Raw genomic sequence first — 19,368 nt, 5'->3', positions numbered from 1 at the left:
CCTTTTACAGTAAATTGCCTACTTATAATCACATGGTAATTACCTGGTAGTTGTCATTACCTAGTAATTACTGGGTAACCAAGGGGGTCCTTAAAGGGGACTACCACTCATTTTCAACATTTTACTGTCATTATTATTCTTAGAGTAATAATAAAGGTCCCCCCATCTCGGTGACATCACAAAGATGTACTTCAGTAACTTTTACTGATTTGTTTTCCCCAGACCTCCAGTTCTAGCCAAGCTTTTTATTATTACCACCACACAACTCTAAGGTATATTAATGACATATATAGTAAAATGCTGAAAATTAGTGGTAATTTTCCCTGAGCCTCACTCACAGCTTTTATTGTGAAAGCAGCAGGGAAGTCGTGTGGTTTCCCTCCTGTGCATGGCTGACGGACACAGATCCTCACATCTCTGCTGCTGAAAGCTCCTCTAAAGCCAAGCCACTGCAACTCCATCTTGACAGTCAGCGGCAACATCACAGACACAGCGCAATAATTCACAGGTTCGTTCGTGTTATTTCTTACCCCCCTCCCCACCCCCTGGCTGCAGATCATGGCATGTTATTATCTGATTGATGGTGTGGTGTATTATTTGTTAAGTTTATTATATATCCAGCCAACAATACGCAGCTACAGACACTATTGTGTCCGTTGTTTCAGCACAGGCGCCGTGTGTTTTTTTTAATGTGATTGTATGTATGATGGATACAATGTTGCGGTGTTTAGCAGCCCAGCAAAGCAGACCCCAGGCAGCACTGTTTATTTTTAGCAGCTAAAACCTTGCACTGCCTGACTGACTGCAGCCCCAGCACTCACAACGCAATGTATAGACACCAAGTAAAGGCCTCCGTCTAGTTACTGGAGAGTCTAATCGAATAATAGCATAATTCGTTACTGTAAAAAAAAAAAAAAAAAGAAAACCCAAAACAAGCCGTCTTGTATTGTGCGCCAGGCTTTAAGCTATATATCCCTCCCCGTCGAACATGTTTTTGTTATTTATTTGCGTTCTCGAAAAGGCACAACTGATTCCCGAGCATAACGTACGTTATCATATTATTTAGCATCACCCAAAAGCTGCCTGTTAATAGTATGCATTTTATTTTATTTTTTCAAACCCATAGGCTATAGCCTTGGGAATGAATCACGTTCTCTTTTCTCTTAAATCAAACCAACAAGGCCTCAAAAAGATCATTAATTTACTCTCCATCTCGCGACGGTGTCGCTTTTGTAATACCAAAGCATAGAGATGAAGCTATAGCTATTGTTGTTGTGTCGATGGCAAGTTGTAGATCTGTTCTTTTTTTGGACGCGCTATACCGTCGTACTACGACGTATTGAACCTGCAGGCTTCTTCAGACTCGACAGCATCCTAGGCCAGTTGTGTGTCTGTCATGTCATTCTGATTATTTTGTCAGAATTCAAAACGTATGGAGATACAAAATAAATATATTTTGTATATTTTATATACACCTTTTTCAGGAGGAGCCACAGGTTGTCTTTAGGAGAATGGGTGTCAAAGTACATGTAGGCTGGTGTTTTAAGTCAACGTTTATGACAGTGACAGGCAATATTAGTAAGTTAATTCAGCTCTGGGCAGGTACAACAATAAAGGGCTGCCTATATGGTCATCAGTTTGTGGGTTCTGAATTGTTGATTGATTTACAATAAGTGCAAACTATTATTATGAACTAAAATGACAATTACCCTCCCTGAGCTTTCTCTATGATGGACATTTTTAAATGATGTTGTAGTATAGCCTACATTAATATGACATTTAGTTTAATGACAATCGTCTCAGGTGAAATCCTCATTGTGACCAAGGCTGTTAGCCCACTTTTCTGAATTCAAATTAATTAAAAAGTAGCAGATCTACAAGCCCAAAGCTCAAAACGTGCCACATTTGAGCTTGTAGCCTACAATATATATCGGGTACTTTTGATGCATTTGTGTGCCACTCAGCCACTGTGGCATGATCAAGTAGGGCTACTTAAACCACCTTGCGCACTCAGATCGGTTCCGTGGCATTGTTCCGACCTCCCATTGTGCCAACCTCTCATTCTTCCGAAATTACCTATCTCTAACCCTAACCCTAAACATAACTGCAAGCACGGGAGCAGTGCATGTTTGTCAACCGGCAGCGCATGTTCGTCAACCGGCAGTGCATGTTCGTCAACCAGCAGCGCATGTTTGCCAACCTTAATGCATGTTCGCCAACCTTAATGCATGTTCGCCAACCTTAATTCATGTTCTTCAAACTTAATGCATGTTCACCAACCTTAATGCATGTTCGCCAACCTTAATGCATGTTTGTCAACTTTAATGAATGTTCGGACTAACGGGACTTCGGATCTATGGACAGACACCCTCAGGTCGAGAGCCAACGTAGGGAGGCTGGAAGAACATTCAGTAAAAAAGCCAGGACAACGCTCCACACGTCCCAAACTCTTCTCTCTTCTGGCTCCAAAACTATGCAATGCACTTCCATTTGCAGTCGGATGTGCAGACTCGCTCCCAATCTTCCACCGTAGTCTGAAAACTCACCTCTTGAGACTCCATTTTGGCCCATAGCACAGGCTAAGCTTATGTAATTTAGATTCATGATTTAGCATTTTATTAGATCTATAACATAGCATTTTCATGTAGACATAGCATGTAGCACCTTATAATGTATATGTAACGCCCGGGATTCGAACTCGGGCCTCCCACGTGAAAGTCCAACATCTTAACCCCTAGATCAAAGGGATATCCCTCTGGACCGGGGGAGATATTAGACTTTTGAGGCCATACTCATAGCCTGATTGTACAGATATTAGATAGTCTACAGATATTAGGTTCTTAGCTTGCTTAGGATTCTTGATGACAATTTCTATAGAGCGCCGAAGTCCTGACGTCACTGTCAGTAGAGGGCGCCAGTCCACAGGTTCGTGTACTTTTTATTTGCATTGAATTCCCCATAGGGGGATTTTAGAGCTCTTCATATAAGAACTGTGTTTGAAAAATAAACCGATCATCCCAGCCTTTTCACTCGTATGGATATGAAGCATCGACTGAAGGTGGAAATGTACAAATATAACCAAAGAGTAACAAAATAAGCGCTAGAAACGAGTCAAACAACCCAGACTACATTTCCGGTTAGGCAGGGTGGCTGCAGCTGCCCGTCGCACAACATAAACTGACATGTTATTTAAAAAAAAATATATATATATATATATATATATATATATATATATATATATATATATATATATATTTAATGTTTCGTGGTTAGTACGAGTCGAGTCACCGCCAGCTGAGCTTACGTCAACGAGGAATTTCAGGAACGCAATGTGTTGACAGCTGGGCGTGACGTATATTAGCAGCGACATTGCTTTCATATGTAGTTTCAAGGATTTGCCAAATTAATTCCATGTTCTCCAGAAACTGGCTGTATCAAATATTAATGGACATCATTAACGACGCACAGCCACCCCCCTGACAGAAAGGCCGGGATGATCGGTTTATTTTTCAAACGGTTCTTATATGAAGCGACCTAATTTCAATGCAACTAAAAAAAATACATGAACCTGTGTACTGGCGCCCTCTACTGAAAGTGACGTCCGACTTCGGTGCTCTATGTATTTGATGTAATACCATGTGTTGTTTTTGCTTACTGTAAATCACTCTGGATTAAGAGTGTCTGCTAAATGTGATGATAGTCTGAGACTGCCACAATATGGCCATATACATATACATATACATTACCATATATGGGCTTAATATTGATGATGTCAGGGATCTCCATATATGGGCATAACAGGGATTGTATTAGGGCATCTTCTGGAAATGCCCATATATGGACATATATGTGATGTCACGAGGCGTGACGTCATGAGGCGTGGACTGACAACCATATATGGAGGCGTGACCTGACGGACGGACGGGTTTTGCAGGTTTTCATAGTAATCTGCGACCTATGGTTGCAATAATATACATCTTAAACATACACAGATTATATATACAAATTATGTGTGTGTTGTTTTGAATCCATGTTGTGGTACAGTGCTGACGATCTCAAGGATTAAAGTTGTCAGTCGCCATGGCTGTTTTCTGTCATTTGAATTCCATAGAGAAGCTTCCATGAAAGCATGTTGCATCTACAGATCTGCCGCGTTTTAAGGCCGATGACGATGTGTTGACCGATAAATTGTAATTCAAATATGTATAGCCGCACACTCGTAGCTGCCAATGCAAAACGTTTATTGTTGACGCGAAGAAGAAACCAACGTTTCGAAACATATAGGCCTACTGCCTTCTTCAGGGTATGACCGATTATTTGACCCAAACCCTAATCAATAGACTTCCAGTCGTGAGATTTTATTTTTGCTTTATTTATATTCCATCTGTGGATTCCTCCTCTCGACGTCACACTGATGAGCACCCGTATGCGCGTGCAGGCCGGCAGCACATGGACCCTGCCTCTCATAAGATGCAATGGGAAAGTTCTAACTGCACTCGGGTGTAAAAATGCACCATCACACTTTCAGATGCTGTTTTCTTTCCCCCAGTGTGGAGGAAGAATGATTAGGATTTTTATTGTGGTCTCTCGCCCTCGAAATATATAATCCTTGGTTTCGTGTGTGTGTGTGTGTGCGTGCAATAATAGCAATTCAAAACAGTCGTCCTCAAAACCAAACCTCCTGTCACTGTCATACGAACGCAGGGAGCGCTCTATGGTCACGGCAGCAGAGCCTGTTCGTGCACGCGCAGCTGCAGCCCATCAAGCCTAATTTATGCTCCCGCGAAGGTGTCTTGTGCAGAGAATGGCCGAGACTAGCAGACCTCTTAAGCTCGCAACAGTCGCATCCGCGACGTGGTGTGAGCTTGTATTATCAGCTGTTCTCTGTGCGCAACACTGTTGCGCAGTGAAGTATAAATCTCTCCCTAGAGTGCGCCTCAGTAGCCAACACACACGAGGAGGTCGAATGAACTGAAACCAGCGCTCTCCCAAAACGGCAGCTTTGGACGAAACGGTCAACCCGTCGCGACCGGTCTCGATGTTCGTCAACAAATAATTGGTCAGGTGGCACAGTTGGTAGTGCTGTCGCCTCACAGCTAGAAGGTCCTGGGTTCGATTCCCGCTCGGGGCGCTGTGGGTGCTGGCGGCGTGTTTCCTCCTCCGCGTCATCAGTGCCCATACCCGAAGGCGGGGTTGGCGAAAGGGCCTTTCTGTGTGGAGTTTGCATGTTCTCCCCGTGTCCCCTAGGGTAGGTATACCCTCACAAAAAACATGCAGTAATCCTGGTCTCTAAACTGCCTCCCCCTGGCCAGCCGGGGCGCCTGATGGAGGGGAAAGGAACTGGTTGGAATAACGTGTTCCTTCCACGCGCTACGTCCAACCAGGGAAACTCCCCCCTGTCGGGTGTAAAGGAGCAACTTGGACACTCGGGCATGAAGGAAGCATGAGTTAAGTCCGTTGCTCTCCCCAGGTTGGCGGAGGGTGTGTAGAGCCCAGGATCACATTAGATGATTGGCACAGGGGTGAAAAATGGGTTACAAAATCGTGGGATAAAAAATATATTAGAAAAAAAAAAAAAAAATGTTTATTTTGCTTGTCGTTGTTTCTCTCAGATGGACCAGCAGGCGCAGTCCTATATGCTTGCCAGTCTGACCCGGCCTCACTCTGAGCAGCTGCTGCAGGGCCTGCAGCTCCTACGGCAGGACCATGAGCTGTGTGACATCGTCCTGCGCGTGGGCGACTCCAAGATCCACGCTCACAAGGTGGTGCTGGCCAGCATCAGCCCCTACTTCAAGGTAGGTCGGGACGATGGCCGCCCGGGGACCATGTGTTGTTTTTGGCAGCAAATTTCAATTTTAGTTTGTCATAGACTCTTGAATAGTTTTCACTTAGTTTCAGTCACATTTTAGTCACCTGAAATGTTTTGGGGTTAGTTTAGTTTTAGTCGACTAAATGTCACGAGATTTTAGTCGACTAAATCTCCAGTTGATTTAGTCGACTAAAATGTATTTTGGCAGGCCTTGATGCTGTCATAATGACTGATTTTACACTTGCTGAAAATAGCAGATCTACAACGCGTCGCGTTGCGACGCGTTGTGAGCTTGTAGATCAGCTATTTTCAGAATGCAACCAAGTGTAAAATGACTTATACTGGATCTCTTGTCCACTAGTCCCTTCCTAACATTTTAGTCTAGTTTTTATTTGTCGACGAAATTGTCAGTATATTTAGTCTTAGTTTTAGTCATCGTAGCTTAGTTTTCATTTAGTTTCCATTTGATTTTGTCAGTAAAAATAGGTAGTCGACGAACATTTTTCGTCTTTTCGACAGTTTTAGTCGACGAAAACACTGGTCATGTGAAAATCCCTTACCACGATTATTATGGTCCAAAACACTTTGCGATGTTATCGTGATAATCGAAATGTGCGTAAAACTACCACTTTTTTTGTTTATTTATTTATGGGGAGAATGTTCGTCCAAAATAGCCGATCTACAAGCTCACAATGCGTTGCGACGTGTTATTTTTGGGGGAAATAATTTACAGGTCCGTTTTCTCAAGTATAGATGGTTTAAGTAGTACTGAATTTGCAGCTCAACAAAAGCGAATTCATCCTAGTGTATTTGACGCCACGGAGGACAATTTCACGTTAAATTGAAATCTCCCACGATACGATTATTGTGAGTGTTTTTATTTATTCATCACGATAAACGATAACGATTATCGTCCCTTCCCTACTTCAAAGGCGATGTTCACGGGCAACCTGTCGGAGAAGGAGACCTCGGAGGTGGAGTTCCAGTGCGTAGACGAGGCGGCTCTACAGGTATTTCCAGGGTTTTTTGTTTTCAAAGTTTATTTTTTATTTTTATTGTATAGTTGTTTAAAGCTACAGTATGGCAATTGTTCTCAATGACAAGGAGGACCCCCACATTATTCTTTATTTGGCCCCATCCGAAAATGTCCTTGTGCCAGCAGGCATCCCCGTAAAAGATGTGTGTTGTTAAAATTGTTCAAAAAATATTCCAAATTTGTTCAAAATAATTTGAAAATATCTCCAGGCTTGTAGATCTGATATTTTCAAATCGAGGATAAGTGAAGGTAAGTGGTTAAACTAACTTTCGATGCTATATTAACACAATGTCACATTATATTGGTCTGAATATAAGACATTTCTTTCCAATGGAAATATCCTAAAAAACGGGGTCGTGTTATAATCTGACTTGTGAATAGTTTTCTGTCAAGTCCTTTCAAAACGCTTACCTCTCAACCTTTCTTCCGTAGGCCATCGTGGAGTACGCCTACACCGGCACGGTCTTCATCTCCCAAGAAACCGTGGAGTCGCTACTGCCGGCCGCCAACCTGCTGCAGGTCAAGCTGGTGCTTAAGGAGTGCTGCTCCTTCCTGGAGAGCCAGCTGGACGCCGGGAACTGCATCGGCATCTCTCGCTTCGCCGAGACCTACGGCTGCCACGACCTGTGTCTGGCCGCCACCAAGTTCATCTGTCAGAACTTTGAGGAGGTGTGTCAGACGGAGGAGTTCTTTGAGCTCACGCGGGCGGAGCTGGACGAAATCGTGTCCAATGACTGTCTCAAGGTGGTCACGGAGGAGACGGTGTTCTACGCGCTGGAGTCGTGGATCAAGTACGACGTGACGGAGCGGCAGCAGCACCTGGCCCGGCTGCTGCACTGCGTGCGCCTGCCCCTCCTCAGCGTCAAGTTCCTCACTCGCCTTTACGAAGCCAACCACCTTATACGCGACGACCACGCATGCAAGCACCTGCTCAACGAGGCGCTCAAATACCACTTTATGCCTGAGCACCGGCTCTCCTACCAGACGGTGCTGTCCACGCGGCCCCGCTGTGCCCCCAAGATGCTGCTCGCCGTCGGAGGCAAGGCCGGTCTGTTCGCCACTCTAGAAAGGTAACGTCAAGGCCGGTCTGTTCGCCACTCTAGAAAGGTAACGTCAAGGCCGGTCTGTTCGCCACTCTAGAAAGGTAACGTCAAGGCCGGTCTGTTCGCCACTCTAGAAAGGTAACGTCGAGGCCGGTCTGTTCGCCACTCTAGAAAGGTAACGTCGAGGCCGGTCTGTTCGCCACTCTAGAAAGGTAACGTCAAGGCCGGTCTGTTCGCCACTCTAGAAAGGTAACGTCAAGGCCGGTCTGTTCGCCACTCTAGAAAGGTAACGTCACGGCCGGTCTGTTCGCCACTCTAGAAAGGTAACGGCGAGACGCGAATCGAGCTTGTTTTGATTCCAAAACAGCAGCATCCTGGAAGAAGATTATCCGAGATAATGGGATTCTAAAATTTCCGTTCCCATAGACGGCATAAGCCAGCGGACATTTCACTTCCAGTTTTCCAGTTTACTTCACCGCACCGGAACCGGAGCGCTACGAGCGCGTACAGAACAGAGTTGGTAACCGTGATCAATTTATATTAAAAAAAGACGTCCGAAGACGATCTCGATGTCAAAAGCCCAAGTAGGTAAAGGCGTCAAAAGACGATCTCGGCGGCAAATGAGTAATCATCATGATGGGCGTTATTTTTCAAACGACTACCGCCGCGGCATACATTATCCCACTTATTACACGGCTACTTTATTAATACATTTTTTTTTTTTTTTTTAGATATTTTTTTGCGGCTTACGCCTTGTATTGATTTTTGAAGGGACAGACAGTAGGCTGACAGGAAACGGGAGAGAGATGGGGGGATGACATGCAGTAAAGGCCGTGTCGGGTCCGGGAGTCGAACCCGCGGCACACTGCGACTGGATTACCAGTCCGGTGCCCAGACCGTTACGCTACGGCCTGGGCCACTTTATTAATACATTGTAAAGTAACAACAAAACCAGGAATTTCCTCGCTTACGGTAATAATTTGAAAGGCCTTCTTTCTGCCCAGCTGCAGCGCAGTCATGGCTGTCACGTTGGGTACAGTATAAAATCCAAGCAGCGCAGCCAGGTGCTCTGAGGCTTTGATTAGACGGCGGTCTACCAATCCAGTGTTCAACCAAGCCATGTAATAAATTCAGATAATTACTACATAAAACGACATAAGTCACTGCAAATAAAGTTCCTTAATCCTCCATATCATCCAGTGAGAGCAGATGAAGAGATGGGGATTCATTTAATTTATTGGGTATTTGTTTTCCGTTTGTGTGTCTCGCAGCATGGAAATGTATTTCCCTCAGACGGACTCGTGGATCGGCCTGGCCCCGCTCAGCGTGCCGCGGTACGAGTTCGGCGTGGCGGTGCTGGACCAGAAGGTGTACGTGGTGGGCGGCATCGCCACGCACATGAGACAGGGCATCAGCTACCGGCGGCACGAGAGCACGGTGGAGAGCTGGGACCCCGAGAGCAACACCTGGTCCTCGGTGGAGCGCATGGCCGAGTGCCGCAGCACCCTGGGCGTGGTGGTCCTGGCCGGGGAGCTGTACGCCCTGGGGGGCTACGACGGCCAGTACTACCTCCAGTCGGTGGAGAAGTACGTGCCCAAGATGAAGGAGTGGCAGCCCGTGGCGCCCATGACAAAGTCCCGCAGCTGCTTCGCCACGGCGGTGCTGGACGGCATGGTGTACGCCATCGGAGGGTATGGCCCTGCACACATGAACAGGTACCACTGCTGATGTGAATGTGAATGGTTAGCCCATTCTGACCTGAGATCAGATTCTAAAAGTGTCTTCGATTTTTCAAAAATAGCAGACCTACAAGCTCGTATCGCGCCACTCGGTGGCGCGATATGAGCATGTAGATCTGCTATTTTTCAATAGCTAAAGCATAACATGATGCTGACACCAAAATGGGTGCCCGGTCAGAATGGGTTAGTATAGGCTGGTGGTTGTGGAAATGGCCCCGGCAACTGCCCCCCCCCTGTTAGTTTTAACACGTGTTGCCTTATATTATGGATAGGGCTGATCATGCCATTTTCAAATGATCGGTTTCCGATCGGGAGCAACAAAACCCGATCGGAAAATCCATAGTATCAATATCCATGATATATCATGATATTAGACTGGATATTGTCTGTGATTTTGGATATTATGGCATAAGTGTTCTATACAAATATATATATATATATATATGATCGGGAAAAATCGTTATCGGCAGATACTCCAAATCAAATGATCGGAATCTGATCGGGAGCCAAAAAAAACGTTATCGGGACATCGCTAATTATGGATGAGAAATATCAAGTAATTTTAGTGCTAGGCACATTTGGGCTGGTTTAACCCATTCTGACCTGAGATCAGATTCTAAAAATGTCTTCTACATCCTGACAGTTTTCTGAAAAAGCTATGTTTCTATGTCAGTGGTTCTTCGATTTTTCAAAAATAGCAGACCTACAAGCTCGTAGCTTGTAGCTTGAGCTTGTAGATCTGCTATTTTTCAATAGCTAAAGCATAACATAATGATAACACCAAAAGGAGTTCCTGCCCAAAATGGGTTTACCAACTGAATTTCCCTTGCGGCATCAGTAAAGGTCTATTTTAGATTCATCCATCGCTGAAAATGTTTTGCGATCAGGAGGAATTTGAGGAAACTCCTAGATCCGGGGAGATAAATAAATCTTACATTTGTTCGGAAGCGGATGTTAATGTTCCTCCAACAATAATCATATACTAAATGCTTCGTCTGAAGGATTCTTGTGACACAGCTATGATAGATATGATTTTTAACAATTTAAGATGTGTTCAGATCAGTTAGGATTATTTTCTGCTGCAGTCTCGCCGGTCTCTGCCTGCCAAAGAATATATCCTATATAAATTGAGTGACTGCTGATGACCTTATTTTTACCACCAAAGTTTTAATGGCAATGTCACATTTACATTCATCACCCACTGTATTTAGCATCTGAACACCAGGTATTATGTTTTACGTTTTGTTATAGTATACTAACCGTCCAGTCATGTATGATCAAAGCAAGTCTATCCTTTCTTTGTAACATCAATAACTAGGTTATTTATAGTTCGCTGCTACAGATGTGGCGTGTTTAGCTTGAAAATAAAAGGGCCCACCGTCTTCAGCATTTGGGCTACAGTGAGCCCAGATGGAAGTAGTTTGTGAAGCGACCTTCTTCAATTTGTCAGGTTAATATTCAGAGAGGGTTGCGTTCACGTCACTCATGTTCATAGAACGTTATGTCTCATCAATGTGGATGCTTGCATCACTGTCGTATCGCCGTAGTTCCCTTTTTATAGCTTAGTTCAGTGTTGCGGATAAAACAGCCAGTGTCCTGTCACCGAGTGGACTGGAAACCTAGAGCTTGATTTATTGCGTGCCGAAAATAACCCGATCATCTACAAGCTCACTGTGCGTTGTCGTCGTACGACGGAATATGAATTAAGCATTAAAGACCTGAGGACCAGATTCAACAAAACGTCTTCTAAATGTGAATCTCTAAATGTCTCTTATGTCCGTGTTTCTCAAAGATGTTCATGTCGAGGACCCCCAGAATGACATTAATTTGGCCCGCACGCCCTCATCTCAAAATGTTTTGTTCCAGGGACCCCCAGACGCAAAGATATGAGTTAAAGCATTTGCTGTGAAGGAACAAAGACACGTTTTCACGATGTAACAGACCTACAAGCTAAGATATACAATCTCATAGCGTGGCACCGAGTGCCACGCTATGAGATTGTATATCTGCTATTTTTCAACAAGTATAAAATAATGGTTAAAAGCTATGGAGACACAGTTGCACTCAAGGTCTCAATGGACTAAGCATTAAAACACCGTCAGAGGGGAGGCTGCTGAACGCACTCCTACTGTATGTACTGCTGTGTAGAGATCTCACTAGAGGGCCATGTAGGTCTCTGTTGTTGTTTAGTTTCCTTGACTCCCCCAAACCCTTCAGGAGAATGTGTTTGGATAAACATACAATCTTTTTTTTGGGGGGGGGGGCTTTATTTTGTCTTCTTTCCCCAGCAGATTATATACCATTCGATACCGTGAGGCAATTCCCAAATTGCCACAAGGTTTCCACTTCCAGCAGTGTTGTTGAGGGTTTCTTAATGTCGTCGCTTTGAGTCTTCTATGGACTCATTAACCAGTTGATCTCTCTCTCTCTCGCGCTCTCTCTCTCTATCTATATATATATATACACACACACACACACACACACACACACACACACACACACACACACACACACACACACACACACAAACACACACACTAGTTTTCCCACAGTCATCATCTGATGCCATGCATTTGTTACATCCTACCCTTTTCGGTGTCTATAAATCAAGGCCATAAAAACTGCGTAAAACAAATGAATATTTAAAAACCATAACAACTAACAGTAGTAGAGTTGGACTGCACACTTGGTCTTGCTTCTTTTCTTGCGATTCCATCTGTGGCAGCTACTTTCTCCGCAGAATAAGGTGCCGTTACACTCAACGTATCTGTCACACAAATTGTCAGACGGAAATGTTGCCTTTACAAGAACTCTGATCCTTCCTAGTCTTACTCTTAGTCTCCATTCCAGAATTACCCCAGATTAGTTTTTGACTTGTAAAGAAGGCTATAATCCCACAGTCTCGCTAGCCACACTTAAACAGATTAAAAAAAGACCACAGGTTAATTACACACAATCTAGCTGTTCTAAGCTGTCCATCCTGTTCCCTACGTCACGTTCACCAGGATTAATTGATATTATTTCACAGCAAACATTTTTAACTCATATCTTTGCTTCTGGGGGGTCAGTGGCCGAATACATATAATTTTGGGAAATACGTTTGAGAACCACTGAACCACTGACATGGAAACATGAATTATCAGAAAACAGTTAAGATTTAGAAGACATTTGTAGAATCTGTTCTCAGCATTCAATGGTCTAAAAGTAACTAAGTAAACCGACACTGTGTCCGACTGTCCGCTGTGTTCTGCGTCGCAGCGTGGAGCGGTACGACCCCAGCAAGGACGCCTGGGAAATGGTAGCCCCCATGGCGGACAAGAGGATCAACTTCGGGGTCGGGGTCATGCTGGGCTTCATATTCGTGGTGGGCGGGCACAACGGCGTGTCCCACCTGTCCAGCATCGAGAGGTTCGACCCGCACCAGAACCAGTGGACGGCCTGCCGGCCCATGAATGAACCACGCACTGGTGAGTGGAGACTGAGACGAGACCACCTGCTTATCATCAGACATGAATCAGCAAGCTACTCTAAAGCTAATTTAGTTAGCGACATGTGTGGCAAATCTGCAAAACAAAAGAAAATGCTTACCACTAGCTTTCTTCACAAATCATAAAGGTGTCTACTATCACCTCCCAATTTGTTCCAAGCCAACTCCCTTGGGAAACTTTGTGACAGCTGCTGAAAGTCGGGGTACCATTAACAACCTATATAAGGCAACATTTTCAAAATGTCATTATGCTTTCAGTAGCATGTGTGATGACGCTGAAAACGGGCCTCGGCGCTGATTGGTTGTTCGTTAGACCCACCCCCACCACAGATTCTCATTGGATAATACATTTTTGTACCGAAGAAATGATAGGTTCACAGCGCAACACCAGACCAGAGAAGAGATGCAGTCCACTCAGAAAGTGGGCGGGGTCTTTGGGCTGGATCCAGGCTAGGGGTTTTCATGATTCTGAATCCATTGCAAGCATTAGTTTCGCAAGGAAAACCCTCCTTGGGCTAATGGCGTCCATATAGCGTCACAAATATGACGAGGTCATCACATTTGGGCAAGTTCTGCGAGTTACGTTCTAGATAATGTAAGGGAATCTTTTCTAGAACCAAAGTTCTTTTGGTGGAAAAGGGGCCATTGTGATGTATTTTAAGCCTGCAGATATAAATTAAGCATACCGTTTAGGCCTGGGCTTATAATAATTCATCTATAATGACATACCCAGAATGGAGATGCCAGCCAGGTTGAATGTGGTTGTAATCTGTCAAACGGTTTCCTACCCACTGGTGTAAAGTAACTAAGTACATGTACTTGTATTAAGTACAATGTTGTTGTTTTTTTTTACTTCAGTATTTACAATTTTCAAATACTTTTACTTCTACCCCACTACAAGGGTAGGACAATATTGTACTTTTTACTCCACTGTCTACAATTAAATGAACTTTGGTTAGTTACTCAATCAGTCAATCAACGATGTCGTCATGGATGCGTCTCTCTCTCTCTCTCTCTCTCCCCAGGCGTGGGCTCCGCCATCGTGGATAACTACCTCTACGTGGTGGGCGGGCACTCGGGCTCGTCCTACCTGAACACTGTCCAGCGCTACGACCCCATCACGGACACGTGGCTGGACTCCAGCGGCATGATGTACTGCCGCTGTAACTTTGGCCTGACCGCCCTTTGACCCATGGCCCTTTGAACCCCATGGACCGTTGACCCATCATGGCCCGGCCCGGCCCGGCCGGCTATAGGGACTAGGCTGGAAGAGAAGACCAAGACCAAGAGGAGGCTTTCTCTTTTCTTTGTTTTTCTTTTCTTTTTCCTTGTTATCCTCTTCCTTCGCGTTCATCCTCCACGAGGCGGAGGGGGGGACTCCACATCGACGTGAATCCCGGAGGGACGGACGATGGATGGATGAAGGAGGGCGGGCAGGCAGCCACAGCGATGGCTGGAGAAAAGGCAGAAAAGACGAGAGAGAGAGAGAGAGAGAGAGAGTGGAAGATGGGGATGTGTGTTGTCTCTGAGATGACAAGAGATGATGACTGACACTGCTGCTGTTGCATGTTGGACCACAGTGAGGACTCTGAGCCATTTTACCAGAGAGGATTGTGGGAGAAATCCTGTCACTTTCTTTGTTTTGTTATTTTTTGTCCTCCTGGTTGTCTTCGCATTTTGTTTTGTACACCCTTTTGTTGTGTTTCATTCATACCATTAATTCCGTGCATCACTCCACTCTGTTCATTTTTGTTTCCTTTTTGTTAACAAGCAGAACGTGTTCCCAGTTTTGTAGAAATTTGCCATTTGCTGGTGTTCTTATGACGATGTGTGTCTGATGGCCAAGTCAGTGTGGATGTTAGTCCGTCTGTATGCTGGAGGATATGTGCATGTCCGATGGAAAGGTGTGTGTGTGTGTGTGTGTGCGTGTGTGCGTGTGCGTGCGTGACCGAAGCGTGGTGGTTAATTTGCATACTTGAGTTAGAGATGTCCGCATCCACACCAGTGCTTCACAAAAAAAGAGAGAAAAAATGGAATCTTTATATTTACTTAAAAAGGGCTGCCTTTTTTCTCTCTTGTAAATAGTCTAAATGAAATATATAGATATGAATATATCCTCTAGTGCAATGCCTGTAAATGTTCTTCTGCACTGTGTGTGTGTGTGTGTGTGTGTGCGTAGAGGTAAATGATGAACCTAGCCGAATTGTGTCTGCTTCATCCTGGGAACCATTCAAAGCCCCCCCCCCCCCCCCCCCCCCACACACACACACACACACACACACACACTCTCTTCTCTAGCGTTTGTAACCCCTTCCTTCGCTAAGGTGTCACACACTCCATTTCTAACTGGTGCTAATATTATAGGATTCAGGATTGAGTTTGTGTGTCTGCTGCCTCGACGAAGGCGGACAACCTTGTGTGCAGCTTCTGCTAAGTTACTTGTCTTACTGTAGATGTTGGTGTTTATTGAAAATACCCTTAATCTAAAAGCCCCACTACACAATCTTGCACGCACACACCCCCCACACGCAATAAATTAAAGCAGTCTCTCTTAAAGAGAATTCTGTAGCTATAGAACAACCACAAAACGGGTAGCACTATGTTTTGTGGATATATTGACTTCAGTGAAATAACCCTTTTCCTAGACAATGCCACAAGCAGTGGCTCCCCTGACAAATATTTGTCCCCGGTGCAGCGTAGAAAGGTGCTTTGTCATGGTCCCCAAATATCCATTGCCAGCAATGGCAGCATTTTCTCCCAGTCAGCTACGGATAAGAGCAACCCTTAACACCTGCACTGCTTGCTCCACCCAAGCAATCTCAAGGGTGAGTTATACTAAGTTGCGCGCCGCTCTCGCGCACCAAAAATATCTCACAGCGGGTTGCGCTTGTCTTTTATCTTTTAAACGACATGCAACCAAGTATAAATCAGGCATCAGAGAGGAGTTGAATTATTCACAGCCCCATCAGACATGTGCCAAAATATCACCTGCTTTATATATAGTCAAATCTCCCACCTCCGATGCGACAAATGACACCAACCCATGTACAGCAATCGCGTGATAAATGTACGATAAAGCACCATGGGCTGCTGTTGCCAACTCGGACCAAGTTGTAACCGTCACCAGTGCACTGGTACTGGAAGAGTAACTGAACTGGCACTCATGGTCATGGTCATGGCTACCTGACGAATTTAGAGCTTAAACGCTCTCCGCCCAGGGGTTGTACAATCAATTCCAGGCCGGGTGATGGTGTCGGTATACCTTCGATTTTGGACGGACTGCTTGAAGCAATAGATGGAGCATAGAGATATGGAGTATGAAGGCTGGCATTTGGTGTCCATTTTAATCTCTGTTTTTGTTAGTCTAGGGTTGCATTGTACACTGTTTGCACATAATAACGTGGAAACTTTAACAGAGCTCTGCATTGCACTTACCAAACTATTTGATACATATTGTAATTTGTACATAGGTTTAATTTAGGCTAACGGCATTTAGATGATGCAATAAGACTTTATTTTTCTCTATGGGTTTATATATTTTTGTGTGGTTTTTAGTCTCTTTGAAAAGCCAAGGCATCTCATGTTATTACTGTAATGGAGTCACACGTGGCATATCTGGGTGACGCTCGTCTGGGGAGGCGTCATATAGTACCGCTGGCCTTGTTTCATCCTCCTTGGCATCTTGTGCTATCGTTGTACAGTGTGTTGTGTTGAGCATGCCAGTTGATTTGTACATCATGCTTTTTTTTTCTTTTCTTTTTTTCAAAAAAACCACTTAAGCCCTATTTTATACTTTGTCGGACAACGGTGGTGCATGGGGAACAATTGCCGTTGGACCATCTACATGATCGCAGTGCGATACGTGTTTTTTTTTGCCCGCAATGACATGGCCAATATAGGGACACAAATGAACCAGGGTTAATTTGGTTAAGGCATATTCAAACCAATTAGTTTACCAGTAAGTAGTTTCCCCCCTCATTATTCATTGTGGCCTTTGACCTAACTACAAGATGGAGTGTAAGACCATCTCTGCATCCAATCCTCATACCTGGCTTAGACAACATGTGTTCTTCCACTTTTCCTTGCACTCTTCCTAAAGCTACAATCCGTGACATTCATTTCCTAAATATACCAGGTCTCCTCCACATTGAGGCTGCCGCTCGAGTCATGCAAGAGGTTATGTCCCTGCTTGACATTAGGCCGGGAGATGTTGGCCTATGCGCTTTAGGCGGTAGTGCTTTTCAACAGACCCCAGGTCTGTTGAAAGTACTAAGTAGTGTGTGAGTATAGGGAGAATCCCCCTCCAACCACTGCACACGAACTAATTATATTGTATTAACATACATAATGTTTGATTCATTTGTTACAATGAAATGGTTACAGAATACAGATGGCTTAACCCTCCTTATCACTCATCACGGATCACTTTGAGATTTGCTTGGCAAATCTGTTTCTTTTTCTTTTTGAAAATTAAGATTTATGTACAATCACCAAGACTTTTCCACCAAGTAGGCTACATTTGCATTGCCACGCAATATATTTATGCTAATCTTTTGTGTGAATTTGTAATGATTGTTTTAATGCCTAGTTGAACGTAAACTAAACATCATTGACTTGTTGGGTGGAAAATCTGATTGATTGGAGGAGTTAAATGTTTCATATTTATAGTAATTCATATTACTCGGCTTCTAAAACGGTCTAATTTTCTTTTCTTGTCTCATATATCTGTTGAGATGTCTTTATTTGTTGATGTTGAATGTTAACTTTCAGAGAGAGATCGAGCCTAATTTATTGCGACACGCTAACAGCTTGTAGATTATTTCTCAGCAAGCGACACCGTCGTACTAGCGAGTATAAATGACTATGCTTTGTAGCGCACAAACCATGCAGGCATGGTTGTGTGTGTGCTTCCATTGTTTATCTAGCATCTGTGTGTTACATGCATGTATCATGTGCTATGTCATTCATTTTTAGAGTCCTACCCATTGTGTTGATTTATACTTAATTATTGGCAACTTTTTCATGAGAGAACCTGATGAAATCTGCAAACGTGAATCTGCAAAAAGAAGGGATGTATAAATGTGTGAAGTTCATACTTATTATTTTGTATTATTATTATGGCCTAACCAATGTCATTTGTTTGGTTCTTTTTTTATTCATGCAGGCCTAACCAATGTATTGTTTTAGTTTATTTATATTCTGGCCTAACCAAGGTTTTTTTTTTATTATGGCCTAACCAAGGGCGTTTTAGTTTTTTTTATTATTATGGCTTAACCAATGTTGTGTTTTCCCACCACTGTCACCAAAGTGCTTGTTTAACTAAAGAATGGTGGAGGTTGATGGAACAGGTCTGGAACGAGACTGCCACTCAACTGTCTAATGTCGGAACGAAGTCCTTTTGAAACTGATGTCAATGTTAGCCAAATGACCACTCTGCTTCTTTTTACATGATGTCCCATACTGTGTGTCTGACGTGAAGTGATAATCTAATCTTGAATTTTATATCCTGTGGATTATTACTGGAAGTAAAAGATAAAGCCTGATTCATGCGAATTGTCGCACGGCGGTGTCGCACGTAAAAAAACATTAAAAAAATAGCAGATCTAAAATTGGCCGGCTATTTTCGCCATGCAACACCGCGGTGCGACGGAGCAGTGGTGGAAAAAAAGTACTCAAATATTTTACTCAAGTAAAGGTATCAATACTCTGTAGAAATCCTACAAGTAAAAGTCCGGAATTCAAAATGTACTTTAGTAAAAGTATTGCCATCAAAATGTACTTAAAAGTTCAAAGTACTATTTTCTTATCGGCTATTTTCAAATGGCCGAAATGTATAGGGCCGAAAGTAACTAGTAACTAAAGTTTTCAAATCGGAAATTTGAAATACTTATTCATACTAAATAAATGTATAAATACCTCAACTGTACTTAAGTACAGTACTTTAGTAAATGTACTTGAAATTACTTTCCACCACTGCGATGGACAATACATTGGGCTTAACCCTACTTTAGATGTAGAAGCAGTCCCCCCCCCCCTTCTCACATCTTCTGTTTTGATTGATGACATTTTACATACATTTTAGTCAGTTTGTGTGGTGCAGTTGTACCCAGTTAAATAAATGCCTGCCTTAAAAGGTAACCATTTAGTCATTTTGTCACTTGTCATGCCTGTCTAGTAGTCAAATTCAAAACAAAGGTATTAAAAAAAAACAATATTTATATTGCATAAAAATAAGATCAACAGTGGCTGCATAT

At 43.7% G+C, this 19,368-nt stretch overlaps 1 protein-coding gene across 2 annotated transcripts; it reads left to right on the top strand.

The window, feature by feature from the left end:
• The first annotated feature begins 430 nt into the window (after positions 1–430).
• klhl28 (kelch like family member 28) lies at positions 431–19,235 on the top strand. Of its 2 annotated transcripts, XR_014570840.1 has the most exons (8): positions 431–508; positions 5,613–5,795; positions 6,742–6,819; positions 7,278–7,915; positions 9,160–9,603; positions 12,886–13,094; positions 14,140–17,679; positions 17,759–19,235. XR_014570840.1 is itself a non-coding variant. In XM_083791874.1 (7 exons), exons 2-7 carry the CDS (start codon positions 5,613–5,615, stop codon positions 14,301–14,303), a joined length of 1,716 nt encoding a protein of 571 aa, XP_083648000.1. In that variant the 5' UTR covers positions 431–508; the 3' UTR covers positions 14,304–19,235. The 2 variants fall into 2 exon arrangements, 1 of the variants encoding a protein (XP_083648000.1); XM_083791874.1 differs by having other exon boundaries at positions 14,140–19,235.
• The last annotated feature ends 133 nt before the right edge of the window (positions 19,236–19,368 follow it).

This window comes from Protomyctophum parallelum (genome assembly GCF_964188405.1).
Source record: "Protomyctophum parallelum genome assembly, chromosome: 20".
Lineage (NCBI taxonomy): Eukaryota > Metazoa > Chordata > Actinopteri > Myctophiformes > Myctophidae > Protomyctophum > Protomyctophum parallelum.
Note: the sequence above shows the minus strand (reverse complement) of the source record. Positions and strands in the feature narration are given on the sequence as shown.

Excerpts from the sequence above, each read along its gene's own strand:
- klhl28 (XM_083791874.1), top strand. The coding sequence starts at position 5,613 with ATGGACCAGCAGGCGCAGTCCTATATGCTTGCCAGTCTGACCCGGCCT. Across the intron at positions 5,796-6,741 it reads GCATCAGCCCCTACTTCAAG|GCGATGTTCACGGGCAACCT; the intron begins GTAGGTCGGGAC and ends CCTACTTCAAAG. Across the intron at positions 7,916-9,159 it reads CTGTTCGCCACTCTAGAAAG|CATGGAAATGTATTTCCCTC; the intron begins GTAACGTCAAGG and ends TGTGTCTCGCAG.